This window comes from Zonotrichia albicollis, chromosome Z, assembly GCF_047830755.1.
Source record: "Zonotrichia albicollis isolate bZonAlb1 chromosome Z, bZonAlb1.hap1, whole genome shotgun sequence".
Taxonomy (NCBI): Eukaryota; Metazoa; Chordata; class Aves; order Passeriformes; family Passerellidae; genus Zonotrichia; species Zonotrichia albicollis.
In genome coordinates, this window is record NC_133860.1 from 45,769,270 (window position 1) to 45,785,988 (window position 16,719).

The window sequence follows — 16,719 nt, forward strand, 5'->3', positions numbered from 1 at the left end:
GAAGTGGCCCTGTTCCCAGCTCCATGGCCCTCCCCCCAAAGGAACCTGCTGGAACAGGGTCAGGGCCAGGGTGTTAGAATCACTCACAAGTTTCTCACCAGAGGAGCTGGAGGACTTATTTAAAATTTGAAATCCTGGTGTCAAAGCAGATCTTAGGCACAGCTGCATTCCCACTGCATGTCACAAGTGGCACAGGGACTAGTGGGAGCTCTGGGACTGAGCATACTTGAAGCACAAGGATGGGGGAGCTGGGCTGGCTGTGCTAGGTAGGACATGCTTGCTGGCAGCCTGGGAGGGCATTCTCATTGCGTGTTCTCAGTGGGCACTGGTAGCACAGAGATGGGCTGTTCTGGTAGTCCTAGTGTAGCAGTACTGGCAGCACTGGGCTGACGGTACCGGGACATTGGGCCACACTGAGATGAGAGGCACTGGGGGCAATACAAGCAGTGTGTTTTGGGGTGTGGTTTAGAGACTGGATGTGCTAGGCCAGGTATTTTGGGGGCGTATTTGTGGTCCATTGTGGATATTTGTGGGCCATGGACTGGTTTTGAGGACTATTTGGGGTGCCTAAGGGTCATGGAGCAAAGGCTGTCCCACAGAGTAGCTGTCCCCCTCCATGTCTGAGCACTGGAGGTGAAGGAGGTTTTGGAGTTCAATGTGATGCTGGAGTGGGAGTCCCCTCAGGATAACAGCAACTGCAAGGGCAACCACTACACTGTGCAGAAGGTGATGGGGAAACCCCTACCCACTGCCCCCCCAACTGCCTCCCCGTAGAATTCCCAAATGATGCCGGGGTCCTCTTCTGGTTGTGAGGGGACAGCCTGGATGCCAGTGTTCCACTTCTGGCCTCGGGGGGGAACCCTAGACACATAGATCTCCTCCTGGCTGCAGGGAGTCACCCAGACACCATCCCATCCTTGTCCCGAGGGGCCATCTGGGCATCTGGGTCCTATCCGGAGACCAGGACCTCAGGGAGGGCACACCAAAATCTGGATCTCTTTGGGGAGCTGCCCAGATACATGTCTCTTCCTGCTTGTGGTAGACACCCCAAATACCTGGGAGTTTTGTGTTTTGGGGTGCCACCTGTCCTCTGTCCCTGAGAGACCAAAGAGGGAGCAGGTGTGGACAAAACCACCTCTCTTTGCTGCCCCCACATCCAGCTGCCTGGGTCTTTCCGGGATTTTGAGACTGAGCAGGGGGTCCCTAACTCAGGCCATGTGTCCATGTGTGTGTGTCCAGGACTTACACTGAAGCACTCGAGTTCCAGCATGACCCGTGCTCGGGCCCATGGCTCCAGGCACCGCGGCAGCTGAATCACTGCTCTCAACTGCGCTGTACCGGGCAGCCCAAGGGGGGGCGACACCTGAGGGGACGGGGGTCGGGGGGGTCGGGGCACCCCCACTGCTGTCCCTCCCAGCCCAAGGCCAAGGTGGAATGTAGATAGACATCAAGGGGAGCAAGGCAATTTTGGGGCTCCTAACCACATGTTCCCCCAATCCAAGGTGGGGTGGCTGAAAAACAAGGGGCCATCAGGGAGGACCCCTTCAGTCCCTGGCCCACCACAGCTGCAAACACGGGACTCGATGATCTGTAAGAAGTCCCTTCCGATCCGGAAGGGATCCTCCATGGCTCCGCGACAGCCGGCTGACAGGGCCAGGCGTTACCTGGCAACAAGCGACACCACAAACACAGGGACCCGCGATCGGGGCTCTGGAAGGCAGAGGAAGAGGAGGAAGGAGGGTGCTGGCTGCCCTCATTCCTAACTGCAGCTTCTTTCCGAGCACGGAGAAAGGACAGGTGCTGTGTTTTCGGGCAAGGCAGCAGCCATGGCGTCAGGCAGCCTGTTTCAGCTGCTGGATGAAGCCATCGGGACGCCCGAAGTCAATGTCAACTTGGAGGCGCTCCGCAGACTGCTGAGGGTCATATTGGAACACCTGAGCCTGCTGGGTCTGCAGGGCGCGATCCCCCAGGAGGGGGCCCAGGAAGCCGCGCCCGCCCCGGGGCAGAGCCCTCCCGCCGAGGCATGGGACACAGGGCAGCCTCCCCAGCCGCCGGGGGAGGATGAGCTGCAGGGCACCAGGAGCGGCTCTCCTGTCACCTCGGAGGCTGCCGACATGGTACAGATGGAGAAGACTGATGCCAAAGAGAGTGGCATCTCCAAGGTAGAGGCTTTTCCCACCCCCCTGGGTGCTCCGCCCAAGACTCCCACTCCCGTGGGGTCTGTGCCCTTATTTGAGGGTTTGGTTGAAGCCCAAGCTCTGAACAGCGTGTTGACTCTCATTGTGGGAAAGGGAGGGAGATTTGGAGAGAAAATCTGGGGCTGAAACACTGCTCTGGGTGCCTTGGGCCTTCCCATGTTGGGTCTTTTCCTGCTGAGCCAGGATGTGCCATAGGCTCCCCAGGGCAGGAGTTGGAGTCTCTGGGGTGCTGCTTGCCTGGGGCTCACCCCCAGCACATGTCTCTCCTAAGCCACTGCTCTCCCCCAGGAGTCCCACAAGGAGATGGCTGGGATTAAGGCCATGCAGTTCAACATGGGAAAGGAAATCCAGAGGATCAAGGAGGCACTTGGCCAGGTGAGCTGCCACCATCAGCATGCTGCAGGTGGGAGACAGCAGCCAGTGACCTCTCTGTGCACTGGAGGTTCAGCTGCATCCGGCCATGCCAGATGAATGGAGGGTGCAACCCACAGTGCCCAGCTATCTGGTGTGCCCCCAGCTGCAGGCAAAGGTCCTGCAGGTCCCCAGGGACCCTGCCATGAGGTTCATCCCCCTTACACACCCCCTCTCCTAGACCACGGATCTCTGCAAGGATCTCTGTAAGGAGATCAATGAGATGAAGGCCACACAGTCCCGCATGGGAGAAGAGATCCGGATGATCCAGGAAGCACTTCACCAGGTGAGCTGCTGCCTTTGGGAGGGAATTGGGCCCTCCCTGTCTCCCCTGCCCTGTGTCCGTGGGTGTCACCCACTGTGAAGGTCACTGGGAGGGAAGAGTGGGAAGGGTGTCCTGTGAGGGAAGCATGGAAACTCAGCCTTGCTCACTAGGAGGCCCCCACCCCTGCCTGCAGATCAACCTGGCAGTAGAGGTCACTGCCGGCCTCAGCCAAAGGGCTGCTGAGGCATTTTGAACTAAACAGTCCTGAAAAAAGGGAAAATGTGGAAAGAAAGAAGGTAAAGATCTACCAGTACTTGGCAGCCACAGCCCACCTAGGGTCTCTCTGGCTTAGGCACAAGCTCAGTTGTGGATGTTTTGGGGTCCTGATTGCAGTCCCTCTTCTCACTCCACTCCAGGGGAACCTCCAGGATGCTGCTGGCCAGCCACTGGTCCTCCACAGCCAGCCTGCCCCTGCCAAGCCCTACACTTCAGACATGGACAAGCTGGGGCAGAGCCCTGCTATGCAGAGCACCACCCCTGGGGTGCAGACAGGGACCTCCAGTGTCCAAAGTGGCACCACTGTGACACAGCCTGGTTTCCAAGCAGGCCTTCCAACTATGGAGAGCATCCTCAGAGACCTATCTGAGCTCCAGAGCCAGATGTCCTCCCTGCAGAACCTGGCCAGAGACCTGCAGGGTGAGAAGGAGAAGGTAAGCCCATATCAGTCCCTAAGGGGGCAGCAAGAATGCCAGGGGGAGTTGGCAGAGAGGAGGCAGGCAAAGGAGACCATGGGGTCCATGCTCTGACTCTGCCACTACCTCCCTTCCCAGATCAGACAGCTGCAGGATGCCCTTGGAAAGCTGGGTGTGACTGTACCCGAGCGCGAGCACGACGTGGGTGGCACAAAGGAGAGCCTCCTACAGCTGGAGTAAGAGGATGGGGAGAGGATTTTGTATCCTGTGGGGCTGCAGGGGAGCCAGGAGGAATGGAGGGTGGCAATCCAGGAGCATCAGATATGGGGAGCAAATTTTGTGGAGGTTCAGCCTGCCTTGTGCCCTCATCTTGTTGGCTAGGCCTGCACTGCAGGAGATTAAGCAGGAGCAGAAGGAGCTGAGACAGGAGCAGAATATTACCAAGGCCATACTGCAGCAGGTGGTTACAGATGACCAGCTTCAGGATCAGGTGAGGTTAGGAGGCAGCACTCCAACTGTTGTCTTGAATGGCAGGCTGCTCTTTGTGGGGTTCCTGGCCACATTCCCTGCCTGGTCAGGGCCATCTGGGCACCAGGTTCTGCTGGCTGCATCCATTCTATCTCAAAATCTATTCATTCTCCCCTTTCTGCAGCTGAATGAGTTGAGAGCAATGATGGGGACTGGGAGGCAGCAGCAGGGAGAGACATACACAGACAACAAGCTTGTGAGGAAGCTCCTACACCGCTGTGAAAGGCTCCAGCAGCAGGTGGACTCACTGGTGCCGCAGCTGGTGCAGAGGTCACTGCCAGACAAGACCCAGGTGGGCAGCTGGCAACATGGAGGGCTGCATCAGGACCCTCTGTCTGTGCTCACTGTAATGTAGAGCAGCCCCTTGCTACCCCCCAGCTTGGTTTGGACAGGTCAGCAGTATGGCAGGAAATTAAAGCCTTGATACAAACGTCCGGCTGGCACTGAGTGCTCATAGCCAAGTAACCCATATCTGTCCTTGAGGGCAGCCAGATACCTCTTGCATGACACTATCTTGTCGTCTTTCTCCCTGGAGCAGGAGGAGGAGCTGCTGAAGAGCATCCAGGCCACTGTTGTGCGGGTGGAAGGGGACTGCGAGCAGCTCGGCTACCTCACGGGGAGCCTCCGGGATGACCATCGCCAGCATCAGAGAGATATCGAGGTTGGTGGCTGGACCCCCAGAGGCTCAAAGTATCCCCCAGGCACACCAAGGCTGGTCTGATCACACAGAGGTCTGATCCCCTGCCCACCTGCTCGCAAGCCCTTTCTTGGTTCAAATGGCCTTTCCCAAAGAGCAGGGAGCCCTGGCTGGCCAGAACACAGCTCTGACCCTGCTGTGGTGTCATGAGATGCTTTTTGCATTGGAAGGCTCTGTTCCGGTCCCTGGAGGGTCTTGAGAAGAAAGCAGACAAGGAGGACCTGCTGCTGCTGGTATGGTCTTGAGAGGTCCATCTTCAGCCCAGGGGATCTTGGGCAGGGTGACAAATGCACTTTGCTCTTTGGGCACGCAATGGCAAACTGGCTGGATGGGGAAGGGGGAGGGTGTGAGTACCTCTAGACTGGCTGCAGATCCCTTGCCAGGTCCCTCTGTCCATCTCTTTAAGTCCCTTTGACCCCATGGGGGTGATGGCGTAAGCAGGCCACACAGCCCTGAAAAGGGCACGATGGCCTCACAGGAATGTTTCTGGCTCTATCCCCAACACAACAGAGGCTGGCCCTGCCTCTTGCACCTCTCCCCTGTCCCACCTCTCTCCTGCCTTTCCTCCCTGCTAGAAACTGGACAAAGCTGCCCTGGGCAGCAAAGTCAATTGCGCACATTTTGATGAAACCATGGAGCATCTGGAGGAGAGGATGCGGGAGTTGCTGAGACGTGTGCAAGGTCAGGAGCAGCGCTGGCAGGAGGCCCAGCAGCAGTTCAGTGATGCCCTGGACTCCAAGGTGAGGGGTACCTTATTCTCACGGTACAAAACTGGCTCCTTGGGGGCTTTGCAGCCTGAGGTAGCCTCCCTGTGAGGTTTTCCCCTTTGCTGGCTTTTCCCTGTGGACTACCATGTTCCATCCTGGAGCAGCTGGTTAAGGGTATGTATCTGTCCACAGCTGAATCGCCTGGAGCTTGGGCCTTTCCAGAAGCAGCTAGAGGATAACTGGGCAAAGATCATTAAGGATCTCAAGGATGAGTTGACAGTAGAGATTGGCGAAGCAGCTGGAATTAAGAAGTGAGTGCAGTGGGATGGTAGTGGCTTTGGCAACAGCACTGGCCTCATTCCTTCCTGTATGGCATCAGAACAATGTAGCCAACAAACTGCAGGGATGCTGACAAAGCAGCTGCACCTTCTTCACTGATCAGTATCAGGTTCCCCACATCAAAGGAGGGAAACGAAGCTGTGCAAACCAGAACTGGGGTGTGGGTGCAAAGGTTCAAGGATGGAGAACAGAGGGTTGTTTGCCTGGGCAAGGGTGCAACTTATGGTGCCACAGGCCTCAGTCATGACCTGCCCACCTTGGCAAGATGGAGCGGAGTTGTGAGTACTGACAAGGCAATGACACCAGGGGAAGAGCTGGTTTGGATGGCAGTGTGGGTGCCTGCCCCCTCCCCATCATGTCCCTGCCTGCTCTCGGCAGCTATGGGCCACAGACACAGTTCAGCAGTTCCAGTGCCGCCAAGGCAAGCTTATCTCCTTGTTCCCTTGGATGGGAAGAAAACCAGGCTCAACATGCCACAGCTCCCTGTGCAAACATTGAAGCTCCCTGCAGCAATGTGCCTGGCACCTGTTGCTGCCTGTGAGCTGCTGGCTGTGTGCACTGCAGCCCTGTCAGGAGCTCACCCAGCCCTTTCTCCCTTAGGCAGCTGCTGGTCCCTTTCAAGTGCCTGTCCTGCGACCGGCAGCTCAACGTGCAGGTGCCTGGCCCGTGAGTAGCACCCGGCACTGGTATAGGGGGGCTGCGTGGGTGGGACAGGGATGGGTGTGCTTGTCCCCAGCTGTCTCAGGCACAGGGGTTAGACTCTGCTGAGGGGTCTGGCAGGCTTGACTCTGCTGAGCTCCCTCTGAAGCCATGTTTTTCAATGTGGAGTGTTTCCTCCAGGAACACTTCTCTGAGGGCAGCAGGCAGAGTGGTGCTGGAGGGTACAAGTCTATGGGTTTTGGTACTCTGCCCCAAGCTGGGGTGCCTTATTTGTCCCCTGTCACCCACCCATGGCTCCTGCCCTCCGCAGGCACATTGACACACTGCCACTGATTCCATCGCTGCCCGGCAGCCATGCTCCACACCCCTCTACCAGCGGCACAGAGGAGCAAGCACAACAGAACGGACACAGGTAGGGGACATAGGGACCCATCACTGGCCTCTGGTATGCTGGGTAATCCTGCCTTGGCAAGGGAGATCTCGACCCTGAATGGGAGGCACAGGGGGCCTGGGCAGGGTAGGGTAGGGGAGCAGAGGGTCAGCTGTACTTGCCCCAGGTGTCTGGGCTTTTAAAGCCCATGCTGCACTGCTCAAGCCCTGGTCTCAGTGGCACTGAAGCCAGGTATTATCAGTTGTATCTGGTCTCAGCCTGACCTCAGGCTTGGTGGGGACTCAGCACGGTGGGACAGGCATGGGTTTCCTGCCGCAGTTGTTAGGGAGTCAGCAGGGACACCTGTCAGTAGGGAGCACCCTCTGCCCCCCTCTCTGGCACAGTGGGATGAAGCTCAGTGATGGACAGTGAGCACATCTCCATGCTCCATCCCTCAGGAAGCTGGTCAATAGCAAGTTCCTCAAGTCGCAGAGCTACAAGGGTCAGGACACATCCAGTGCACCACTCAGGAATGTCCTACAGCTCTCCAAAAAGGTAGGGATGGTGAAGGGAAGAACATCAGGGAGGAACAAGGCTGGGAGAGAGATGCTGAGCATCTGAAAGCCACCCGACCTCGGTTTCTTCAAGGAAAGATGGGTTGGGAGTGTTGCTTGGGGATGCTGAATTGAGCCCCACATTGCAGCCAGCCATTCTCTCCTTCCCAGCCTAGCGTGATTGAGCTGCTGAGCAGAGATGATGGCAGCATGGACCAGGTGGAAAAGAGGGCACAGGATGAGCTGGGTATGGCCTGTCAGGGCACCAGTCCTGGGGGGAGAGAGCACCAGCTGTTTGCTGGTGATGGGTGGGCAGGACTCTGTCTGCACACCTGGGCAGGTGCCGGGAGGGTCTGGGGTCTGGGCAGGCTGAGGGGCGGTGGAAGCAGGATGGAGGGGGATGACTGGTGGATGGGACAACTGGTCCTTGGGTGTGTTCAAGACGGAGTGCAGTGTGGAGATGGCCCTGGCCAGTGTGGGAAAACAGCCCATATGTTGGAGGGGAGGGGCCAGTACCCTGTCCCTGAGGGCCTCTGGCCATGCAGATGACCCTGGGCTTTAAGGCGCTTACCTCTGTCCTTCCAGGCCCCACCACCTTAGAAGAGGACGAGCCAGCTTCAGATGTCAAAAACTGATCCCAAGCACTGCAAATCCAGTCCCCCTGGATGGAACTAGTATCCAGGCAGCTAGATGTGACTGGATGCTTGGAGCCCTGCATGAAATAAAGGACCAGGACAGCTGTCCAAAGGGATTTTTCAAGTTAATAAAAATATTTTAACCTGCTGTGTTTGAGATATTCTAAGCAAGACTGATTTCAAAACTAACATCTCACTTCAGAGCTGCTACCCTAAAGCTGGACAGGTGCCACAGGGAAGGGAGAAGTTTTGGTGGGGACAGAAGCAATAGAATTTGGGGTGAGGCCCCAGACTGGGTCACTTGGGTATGTGGGGGGCGTCTCTGAGCCTCGTGGAGGGGCTGGAGGTGCCTCAACCCACGGGCTGTGGAGGTGCAAAAAGTGTAGCTCCTCCACCCATGCTGCTGGTGTCCCTGAACTGAGCTTTGGCAAGGCTGCTGCAGCGCCACACATCTTGGGGGAACTTGAGATGAGCCCAAGAAGCATTGCTCCCTCTCCCACATCAGGCTCAGGGCAGGGTTTAATATCATCATCATCATCCATGATTTACACTCTGAGTGAGGAGTGAGCTGGAGCACCTCCTCGTGGCCTGAAAACTAGAGTGCACCTTCCTGACTCCTCCCAGGACACTGCATTCACAGCATTAATCTGGTCTTTACAGTGGGCTTGGACCTGCTTTGAACTATCAGTGTCCTTCTGCTTCTTGCATCATTATTTTATATCACATCAGCAGTCACATTAATCACTGCTGGTCAAACAAAAGTGCCAGTATAAGAAGTTCATTCTTCCTCTGGGCGGGCTGTAGATGACAGTCATGAGTGGTGAACTCTGGCCCTGACCCAGCAAAAGCATGCAGGGGGGAGCAGAGGGTCATGGAGCTGGCTACGGGCCCACCTCATCGTGGGTACGTCACCCACTCCTGACCGGCAACGCTGCGTGTCATCTGCGTGCCTCAGAGCTCCCTGACCCGCTGGGTCCCCAGCCAGTCACAGAGGTCCCTTCCCCCTCAGTCCTCAACCCCCCAGCCTAGATGTCTTTGTTCTCACAGATCAATTTCTCCCTGAATATCCTCACCTCTGGCTGTCTCCATTCCCTGGAGGGTCCCACCTGGGGCAACACTGCAGTGTAGCTCAAAACCACCTCATTTAAGACACCAGTTCTGAGTTATGAGTGACACAATAAATCACTAAGCTCAGCCAGCTTATTTAAAGTACAGTTCATACTTTTTTTTTGGAGTTTGGTGAGTTTTTGTGTGGAGGATTTGGGTGGGCAGCAAAGCACAGCTGGCTCACCACAGCTCCAGGGGGAAGTTCCTCTATGTGGGAAATTCAGGTCTAAAGCACAACCCCATACAGAGTGACAATTTTACAGAATAGAAGGCAAAACCTAAAAATTACCCAATCTTCAGTTCTTTTTTGCTCATCCCAGCTATCAGCTCTATTAATGCTGCTGACGTCCTATAATGCACTATAGTGTTCCATCCCATGGGCCTTTAAAAAGGCCCCTTTTAGCTTAAATAAACCCTCAGATGTGGCTTTTTGGAGGGGATTTTGAGCAATGAAGGGACTTGGAGGGAGAAACATCCTGCTTTGCTTCATTCTGGGGAGAAAAAGCCTCTTCCCAGAGCAGGAGGAATTATAAAATGGAAAAAACTAAATGAAATTATGAAATTTTATCCCAACAAACTGGATAGGAAAAGGGGAAAGGCCCCTGGAGGGGGCAATTGGGCAAATTGCCAAACCAGCAAACCGGTGACACATGAAAAATTTAAACCTCCACTCCCCCCCAAGCAGCATATAGGTTAATTCTGGAAGGGTTTAGGGATACTTCTGGAGCTGTTTCTTCCCCATGTCCACTGCTAGTGCTGATAAAAATAAGTCTTATTTTCACTTAAAAGGGGACAGTCTCAAAAACAAAGGCATGGGGTGTTTATCAACCCCCAACAAAAACAAATGGGTTGGGGAGCACTTTCTCCTCAAGGCAGCAGTGCAGAGGCCACCATTTCTTTAACAAGTTCCTCTCTAATTTGGAGATTTCTTCCCTGTGGGCAGTGTTTTGAGGTGGAAAATCCCCATCTCCCGCGGCGCCAGCTGCTCCCTTGGGGAGAAGGCCCAAAATGGAGCACACATACCCAAAACCAGATGATTAAAAACACAGACCCCTCCCCCGGTTGCACTAGAGATGTATTTTCTGCCTTACGGATTTAACAAGCTGCTGATTTTTAAAATTGCCTTTTGATCTCCATTTTTATAAGCACCCATCAGCACCAACAAATTATTAGCAGTTGATAAAAAAGTTGAACAGTTGTAAACCCACCCCCTAAATGCATCTCCTTTCACTTACAATGGACCTCAGTGAGGAGCAGGAGAAGATTAACACCCTCACCATCGTGGAGGCCCGAAGTCCTCACTCAGGTTTGCCCCTCCATGCCTGCTGCACCTCCCTTGGATGTACAGTTCCTACTCGGTGTGATCCTGAGGTGTTAGTGGAAGAGGAGCAGCATGGGGAGAAGCAGGAGGCAATGGCTAAAACTCCCCCCAGGAATGTTCACCCTCAAGCCCCAAATTCCTTCAAAATGCACCCTTGGCTCCAGCTTTGTGGAAAAAACTTTCCCGTGGGGAAAAAAAACCCCTTCAGGTACTCCCCTCTTTCATGGGCTGGTATGAGGCGTGCCTGTCACTCAGGAGGGTTTTGGGGTCCAAGGATCCATGTGGCAGGGCTGCAAGGTGCATCTGCGGGCTCTGCTCAAGGAGTGGGGGCTGTGCACCCTCCACACCCCACCATCTGCCCTCCCATCTGCTGACAGGATGCTGTTGAGCTGCCCTGGAGCAAAAAGAGGCTGATTTCCTTGCCACCACAATGCCAGAGAGCCAGCTGTGGGGCTAGTGAGTTACATAAAAAGGCAGGAGGTTTGGGGTTTTTTTGTACGGACTTCCAAATTAAATATCCAAAAAGTTTCTCAGACAAAAAGTGGATGGAGTGTTGCAAGCTCATCTGTTGGAGCAGGATGCTGCAAAGAAGTGTTTTGCTTTACACTGGACCTTGTCTTTCAAGGAAAGACAATTTCACCATGACCCAAAGAGGGAAAAAACTAATTACAAAACTGAGCAGGGCTGTAATGTGTGTTTAGCTGTGACCTGGGTTTTGTCAGGACCCTTGTCTAAAATTCAGGTCCCAAAGGTAAAAGTTTCTGCCTTTCCTGATAGTTTCTCCTCTTCCTCAAACTAAGCTGAAGACTGCATGTGGATGGGGAGGCAATTCTGCAGCAAAGGAGAGACTGGGACTGCAAGAGGCAGAGACCTGCCCAGTCCTGTCTGGGCTTGCTGATAACAGCACTTTATTCCATGGTTGAACCCTAACAACAACCTTCTGCTGCTTCAAGATACTGGTTCATTTAGTTTTGGTCCCCTTCTATTCACTTGCAGGCAATGAAATGGGGGATGAAATTCTGTTTGTGGCCTCTCTTCCTGCTTACATCCTGGCAGTGAATACAAAGCCCTGAAAAGGCCCAATCCTGAGTGATCCTCAGAGACATAAAACATGGTTTTAACCCACTTCCTCCAAATTCTCTGCAAATCCTAAGCAGAAAAGTTTCCACTTGCAAAACCTTATTATGAGACATCTAGCAGCATGAGCAAAGCCCATTTTCTTCCTCAAGATGAGTTTTGGAAAGCTTTTAGGGACATTCTCCCTGTTTCTCTGGTCCATGCTTCTACAGACAAACAGCTGAGGAACTGGAAATACCTCTGTTCTCCCACTGAGAAGCAAAAGAGAGAAATATGATTGTTAAATTAGATGTTATAAGGAAAATGAAATGGGTCTGGGGGAAGAGTGGGGGCTGTTTGTTGTTGAGTGGAGTGTTTGCTGGGGTGGTGGAAGTGTTTGCACCTGCAGGGTTCAGAGTGGATTTTTGGGGAAATCAGGGACAGAGTGTGAGCAAAGCTGGCCCCTTGCCCAGCCAGAGCAGTGGCCAGAGTCATTCACCTGTGAAAGTGGGCGGGGGAAAGGCAAAGACTTCAGTCTGACTATCAGCATCACAGAAAGCCACCCGCCCGCCAGCATAATCCACAGCCACCTCCATGTGTTGGACAGTGTGGCTGTGGGGCAGAGACATGGGCTGGGCCAGGTGAGAGCCTGCAGCTGCCCCAGCACTGCCCCACGGCCCCAAACCCCACATTTGGGGCTGAGACCAAAGCAGCTCTTATGGGACACAAATTCCCCAGCCAATCTCCAATGCCCCATCAGGAGCAGGACAAACCTCCATGGCCCAGTGACAGCTCCCCACAAAGTCCTGCTGACCCAAAGCACAGCAGAGAGACTCAAAACTCTCCATTCCTGAGGGCAGAGGAGCTGGGGGTGATTCCTGGCAGCCTGCAGTCCAGCCATCCAGTGACACCAGGATTTGGGGTGAGCTGGGGCTGGATCCAGGGTCATGGTTGCTGGCAGGGAGAGGGATGTTCATGAGCCTCTATGCATTGGAATATCACCTCCAAAAATTGCACCAGAGTAGCAGCTCCAGGCACTGAACCCAAATGGGAGTTCAGTAAGTCCCTGAAGCCAGACTCACCTCTCCATATCCCTCTGAGTCTTCCTCCAGAGAGCACTCCGAGAAGTTTGGAAAAAGAAGACAACCCCAAAGATTTTTATCTCTGGATGTCGCCCTGGGCCTTCCCCATATCCACCCTGCTGCACAGAGAAGGCAAGACCACCTGAGCTGGGAGACACAATGCCCTTCATCAGGGCATCACCCAACTTAGTGTCCTAATTTGGGTGCTAATTAAGCATCAACAGCATTCTGCACCTCCCACCTTCAGTCTTCTATCCCTTAAGGCTAATCAGGAATAAATTCCTGATTTTCTTTTAAGTAAATGAGCATCTGTGATGCTTTCACTTTCCAGCCAATCTGCATTTTTGCTTAATTAATTCCTTTTTTCCCAGTTTTTACCCTCCGAGCACCTTTAAACTGTCACTGCCTCTACCAGCATGTTGGTTTTTCAAGTAAAATCCTCAAGCTATTTCCAGCTCTGACATCAACAGTGATGGCTGTACCTTCCTTTCTGTGCACCTCGAGAGGAGTAAATTGGGGTGTTTAATGCCAAATTTCCTTTCCTCATTGCTAGAAAACCACTGGGACATCTTTACTCACGTGGGCAAGGCTGCCATTCCTGCAAGATACGATGGAAGATTCCCCCATCACCACCAAGTTTTGGATTAACCATCAACCCCCTCCAGCTCCAAAGCAAAAATCCCAGAGGAAAAGAACACAGGGAGAGAAGATGATCCGAAAAATGGAGTGCTTCGGGCCAAAACTGGTGATACTTTTGGCTTCAATACCTGTTCAAGATGGTTCAGACATCCTGGAGAGGAAGGGAGAAAGATGCTTAGGGCTGCTTTCCTGTAAATAAAAGCAAAAAGCGGGGGAACAAAAAGCGGGGGAATAAAAGCAAAAAGCGGGGGATTCTGGGGCTAAGTTTCATCTCACTCATAGCAGGTCACCATCTGGTTGCTGGCACTTGGCCTGGAGCTCTGCGTGGCATTGCTGGATCCGTGACATCTCGGCAGCTTCACCATGTTGCTGTTCCTCCAGCCTCCAGCACAGGCAATGGAACCAGGAAAGAAACTGTGATTCCTGGTCACTCAGCACCCAGCAGAGCCCCTTCAGCATGGCCTGCAGCTTCTGCTTGTCAGCCCTGCCTCGAGTCTGGGGGATGAAGGAGAAGGACAAGGATGCTGGAGGGGGTATGAAGCAGTGCGGCCCCCATGGTGCACCCAGATGGCAGCACCACCCACCAGCATCTCCTGTCTTGTCTCCTCTGCTGCCTCAGTCAGCCCAGCATGTCACTTGTCCTCCTCTTGCAGGGTTTTTTGGGAAGCTTCAAACTGCTTCTGCAGGGAAAAGGGGTTTATACTCCTGGAGAAGGGAAGAAAAGAAGGGGAGAGGACTGGAACCCCTAAAGTACCATATCCCTGTGCAGATGGCCCCATCCTCACCCTCCTCTGCAGCTGCACTGAAGCAGATATGTACATTCATACCCATGTTATAACGAATTTCATAGTTATGCTGCACGCACACCCTCACCTTATCCATACAGTGATACCTGAGCACTACAGGTCTCCCAGACAGGCTGGGATAGCCCACCTCTCCAAGGTCTCCCGTAAAAAAGTTGCCACCAGTCCTTCAAAAGTTCACTGACCACCCTTCAGTTTCCATCCCCTTCTCCCACTCCTTGCACCCACAGCCAGGTCAAAACCCTCTTTGGGGACCTCCATTTCCCCTCTGCGCCCAGAAGTGGAATAGGAGCCCGCCACAGCACAGGTGCCAGGTGAGAGCAGGAGTTTGGAATCTCCAATATTTAGGTTTGGTCACAAAACTACCAGCCGCTATAAGGTTTCATACTTAGCCCTCACTAAATTGCAGCATTTCAGCTCGGTTTTGGCTTCTAGATGCTTGCATTGCTTTTTTCCCCTAGAAAGACAGGGAAAAGCCTTGCCTCTACTCAAAATACATATTCTGGGGGCTGAGTTTTAAGGGAAATTAGAGTCGTTCGGGCAGGGGGGAGTGTCTAAGATGGGGATACACTCACCCTGTAGCAGCGAGCAGCCTCCACGAGCAGCACAGTGGGGTGGGCACGATGCTCATGCAGGCGGTGCAGACGAGGACTCCATCACAGTGACAGAAGACAGTGAGGTGCCTGTGGCACAGATCCTGCGCCGGCAGCGGGGCCAGCTCCTGCATGCCTGCCACCACATTGGCCAGCTGCCGGCTGGGGCAGAAGCCACTGATGCCTTGTGAAGGCTGACCTAGAACAGAGGCTAGATGCAGGTAAAGAATAAAGTAGGTATTTATTAAAAGGCCTCAATGGATACACCTTGGGCAGCACAAGAGCCCAGCCAGGGCTACACCCAAGATCAATCCTAAATAGTCACAAAATGGATGACCGATCACGAGACCTCTCACTTTTTAAGTTCTAGTCCATTAGCATATTGGAGTTAATTGTCCAATTATAGCTCTAGGTTTGGAAGCCACATCCTTTTTGTTTTCCTCTCTTCGGTCCACTGTTGTTTATGCTTTTGGGTCTGAGATTTGGATCAATTTTCCTCGGCCTCCAGCTATAGAAGGAATTGTTTTGTCCACCTATTCTGTGACGACAGCTAACTATCCCTTAATGTGAAGTTCAGAACTACACACTAAAGCAGTACAGAACCCGAAAAATATAAAAGCTAAAACCTGAGGCATCACCACCGTGCGGGAATGGCACCCGGCACTGCAGGCACGCAGCGCCGCCCGCCGCGCACCGCGACAGGCAGCGCCGGCAGAAATTGTGGCCGCAGCTCAGGATCGTGACGGGATCCAGGAAGAAATCCAAGCAGACAGCACAGGTGGTTTCCTCCTGGAGGAAACCTGAAATCTGGCGGCCTTTCCCGCGGCCATGGCTGTTTGCAGGACGCGCTCGGGGAGGCGCGCACGGGAAGAGGCCTGGCCCGGTGCTCCTGAGGCGGCGGCGGGCCGGGACGCTGGGGCCGGCGTCCTGAGCCTCCCGAGCAAAGGCAATCCCGGGCGGGTCCGACATTCCCACCGCCTCAGGCATGGAACAGCCCCTCGGGCCAGCGCCAGCCGTGGTTTACGGACAGAAGAGAATGCAGGCAGCGGCAGCTGGGGCCCAGGAGGGACGAGTTAGTGACGAGGCGAACTCTCACCCCGCAGGCTGAGCCGAGGGAAGCAGAGTGAGGCCAGAAGGGGGCTCCAGGAGACAAGGATTAAAGCAGGAGTGTGGCGAGTGAGCAGAGTTCCTTGGAGCTCATGTGGAGACCAGCTTGGAGCGGGAGGGTTAAAGTGAAATAAAACCGCACCGCTGTGTGTATTTTAACTATAATAACGTTAACGGAGTTTCAATATACTATATCTCATTTTAATATAAGACATATATGTGTTAAAAAGTAATTGCAAATTTTGTTATAGAGCTATAAAAATAATAAGAAACACATAATGTTTAAAATACTAATCAGGAATTGTAGTTATGAATAAAACAATAAAAGCAGTCTGATGTTCCCAAACAGTTGTAAAATCCGCTCTGCCCCAAAACTGATCAGCTTTGGCTTTTTCACGGGAAAAAAAAAATTGGGGAGAAATTATGAGGAAAAACACCGCACCGGGCATTTGTAAGTCGCAAAAAACGGCCGTTTATAGCCTCAGATTTGCCTCTGCCGGGGGCGTGGGGGTGCTTGGAAAACTCCTTGTCATTGTTTGATCTCGGCCAGCGGCGCTGTGCGGTCCCGCCACTGCCTCCTCCGGGTATGGAGCGGGACGGGGCGGGACTGCGAAACCGAGCCCAAACAAACCCGAAGATGGCTGTCTCGGGGCAAAAAAAAAAAAAAAAAAAAAAAAAAAAAAAAAAAAAAAAAAAAGGACCAAAATAAAACAAACAAATCCTCTTTTCTTTTTTTTTTTTTTTTTTTTTTTTTTTTTTTTTTTTTTAATTATACTTCTAAGAAACACCCGGAAGATTACTTTGGTTATCAGCAGACACCAACCTAATGCTTAGTTAATTCTTAATTGTTTCAGGCACTTACTGTTCTTTTCAAAGGAGGATCTCAGCCTACATAAAGATTCTGCAGCAGCAAGAAAAGCCGGGAAAAAGCCAGGAATATGCTAGGTATAAATAT

The 16,719-nt window shown here is 53.3% G+C and overlaps 1 protein-coding gene and 1 long non-coding RNA gene across 6 annotated transcripts; one reads left to right on the forward strand and one right to left on the reverse strand.

Moving 5' to 3' along the window:
• Positions 1–1,596: 1,596 nt before the first annotated feature.
• Positions 1,597–8,202, forward strand: LOC102064071 (glutamine-rich protein 2). 2 transcript variants are annotated; one of them, XM_005488268.4, is made up of 16 exons: positions 1,599–2,162; positions 2,487–2,573; positions 2,791–2,895; positions 3,291–3,584; positions 3,705–3,802; positions 3,948–4,056; positions 4,219–4,386; positions 4,633–4,755; positions 4,962–5,024; positions 5,367–5,531; positions 5,691–5,809; positions 6,438–6,503; positions 6,808–6,909; positions 7,326–7,422; positions 7,593–7,668; positions 8,007–8,201. In XM_005488268.4, exons 1-16 carry the CDS (start codon positions 1,827–1,829, stop codon positions 8,054–8,056), a joined length of 2,058 nt encoding a protein of 685 aa, XP_005488325.2. In that variant the 5' UTR covers positions 1,599–1,826; the 3' UTR covers positions 8,057–8,201. The 2 variants fall into 2 exon arrangements, with proteins under 2 accessions (XP_074388951.1, XP_005488325.2); XM_074532850.1 differs by lacking the exons at positions 3,705–3,802; positions 3,948–4,056; positions 4,219–4,386 and having other exon boundaries at positions 1,597–2,162; positions 8,007–8,202.
• LOC113459437 (uncharacterized) lies at positions 1,741–16,410 on the reverse strand. Of its 4 annotated transcripts, none has more exons than XR_003380658.2 (4): positions 14,640–16,410; positions 13,846–13,966; positions 13,538–13,756; positions 1,741–13,412 (listed from the first exon to the last, which is right to left on the reverse strand). It is a non-coding gene; the product is annotated as an uncharacterized LOC113459437 (long non-coding RNA). The 4 variants fall into 4 exon arrangements; XR_012578124.1 differs by having other exon boundaries at positions 1,741–12,494; positions 12,623–13,756; positions 14,640–16,409; XR_012578125.1 differs by having other exon boundaries at positions 1,741–13,756; positions 13,846–13,941; positions 14,640–16,408.
• Between the last annotated feature and the right edge of the window lie 309 nt (positions 16,411–16,719).

Excerpts from the sequence above, each read along its gene's own strand:
- LOC102064071 (XM_005488268.4), top strand. The coding sequence starts at position 1,827 with ATGGCGTCAGGCAGCCTGTTTCAGCTGCTGGATGAAGCCATCGGGACG. Across the intron at positions 4,057-4,218 it reads ATGACCAGCTTCAGGATCAG|CTGAATGAGTTGAGAGCAAT; the intron begins GTGAGGTTAGGA and ends CCCTTTCTGCAG. Across the intron at positions 7,423-7,592 it reads TCCTACAGCTCTCCAAAAAG|CCTAGCGTGATTGAGCTGCT; the intron begins GTAGGGATGGTG and ends TCTCCTTCCCAG.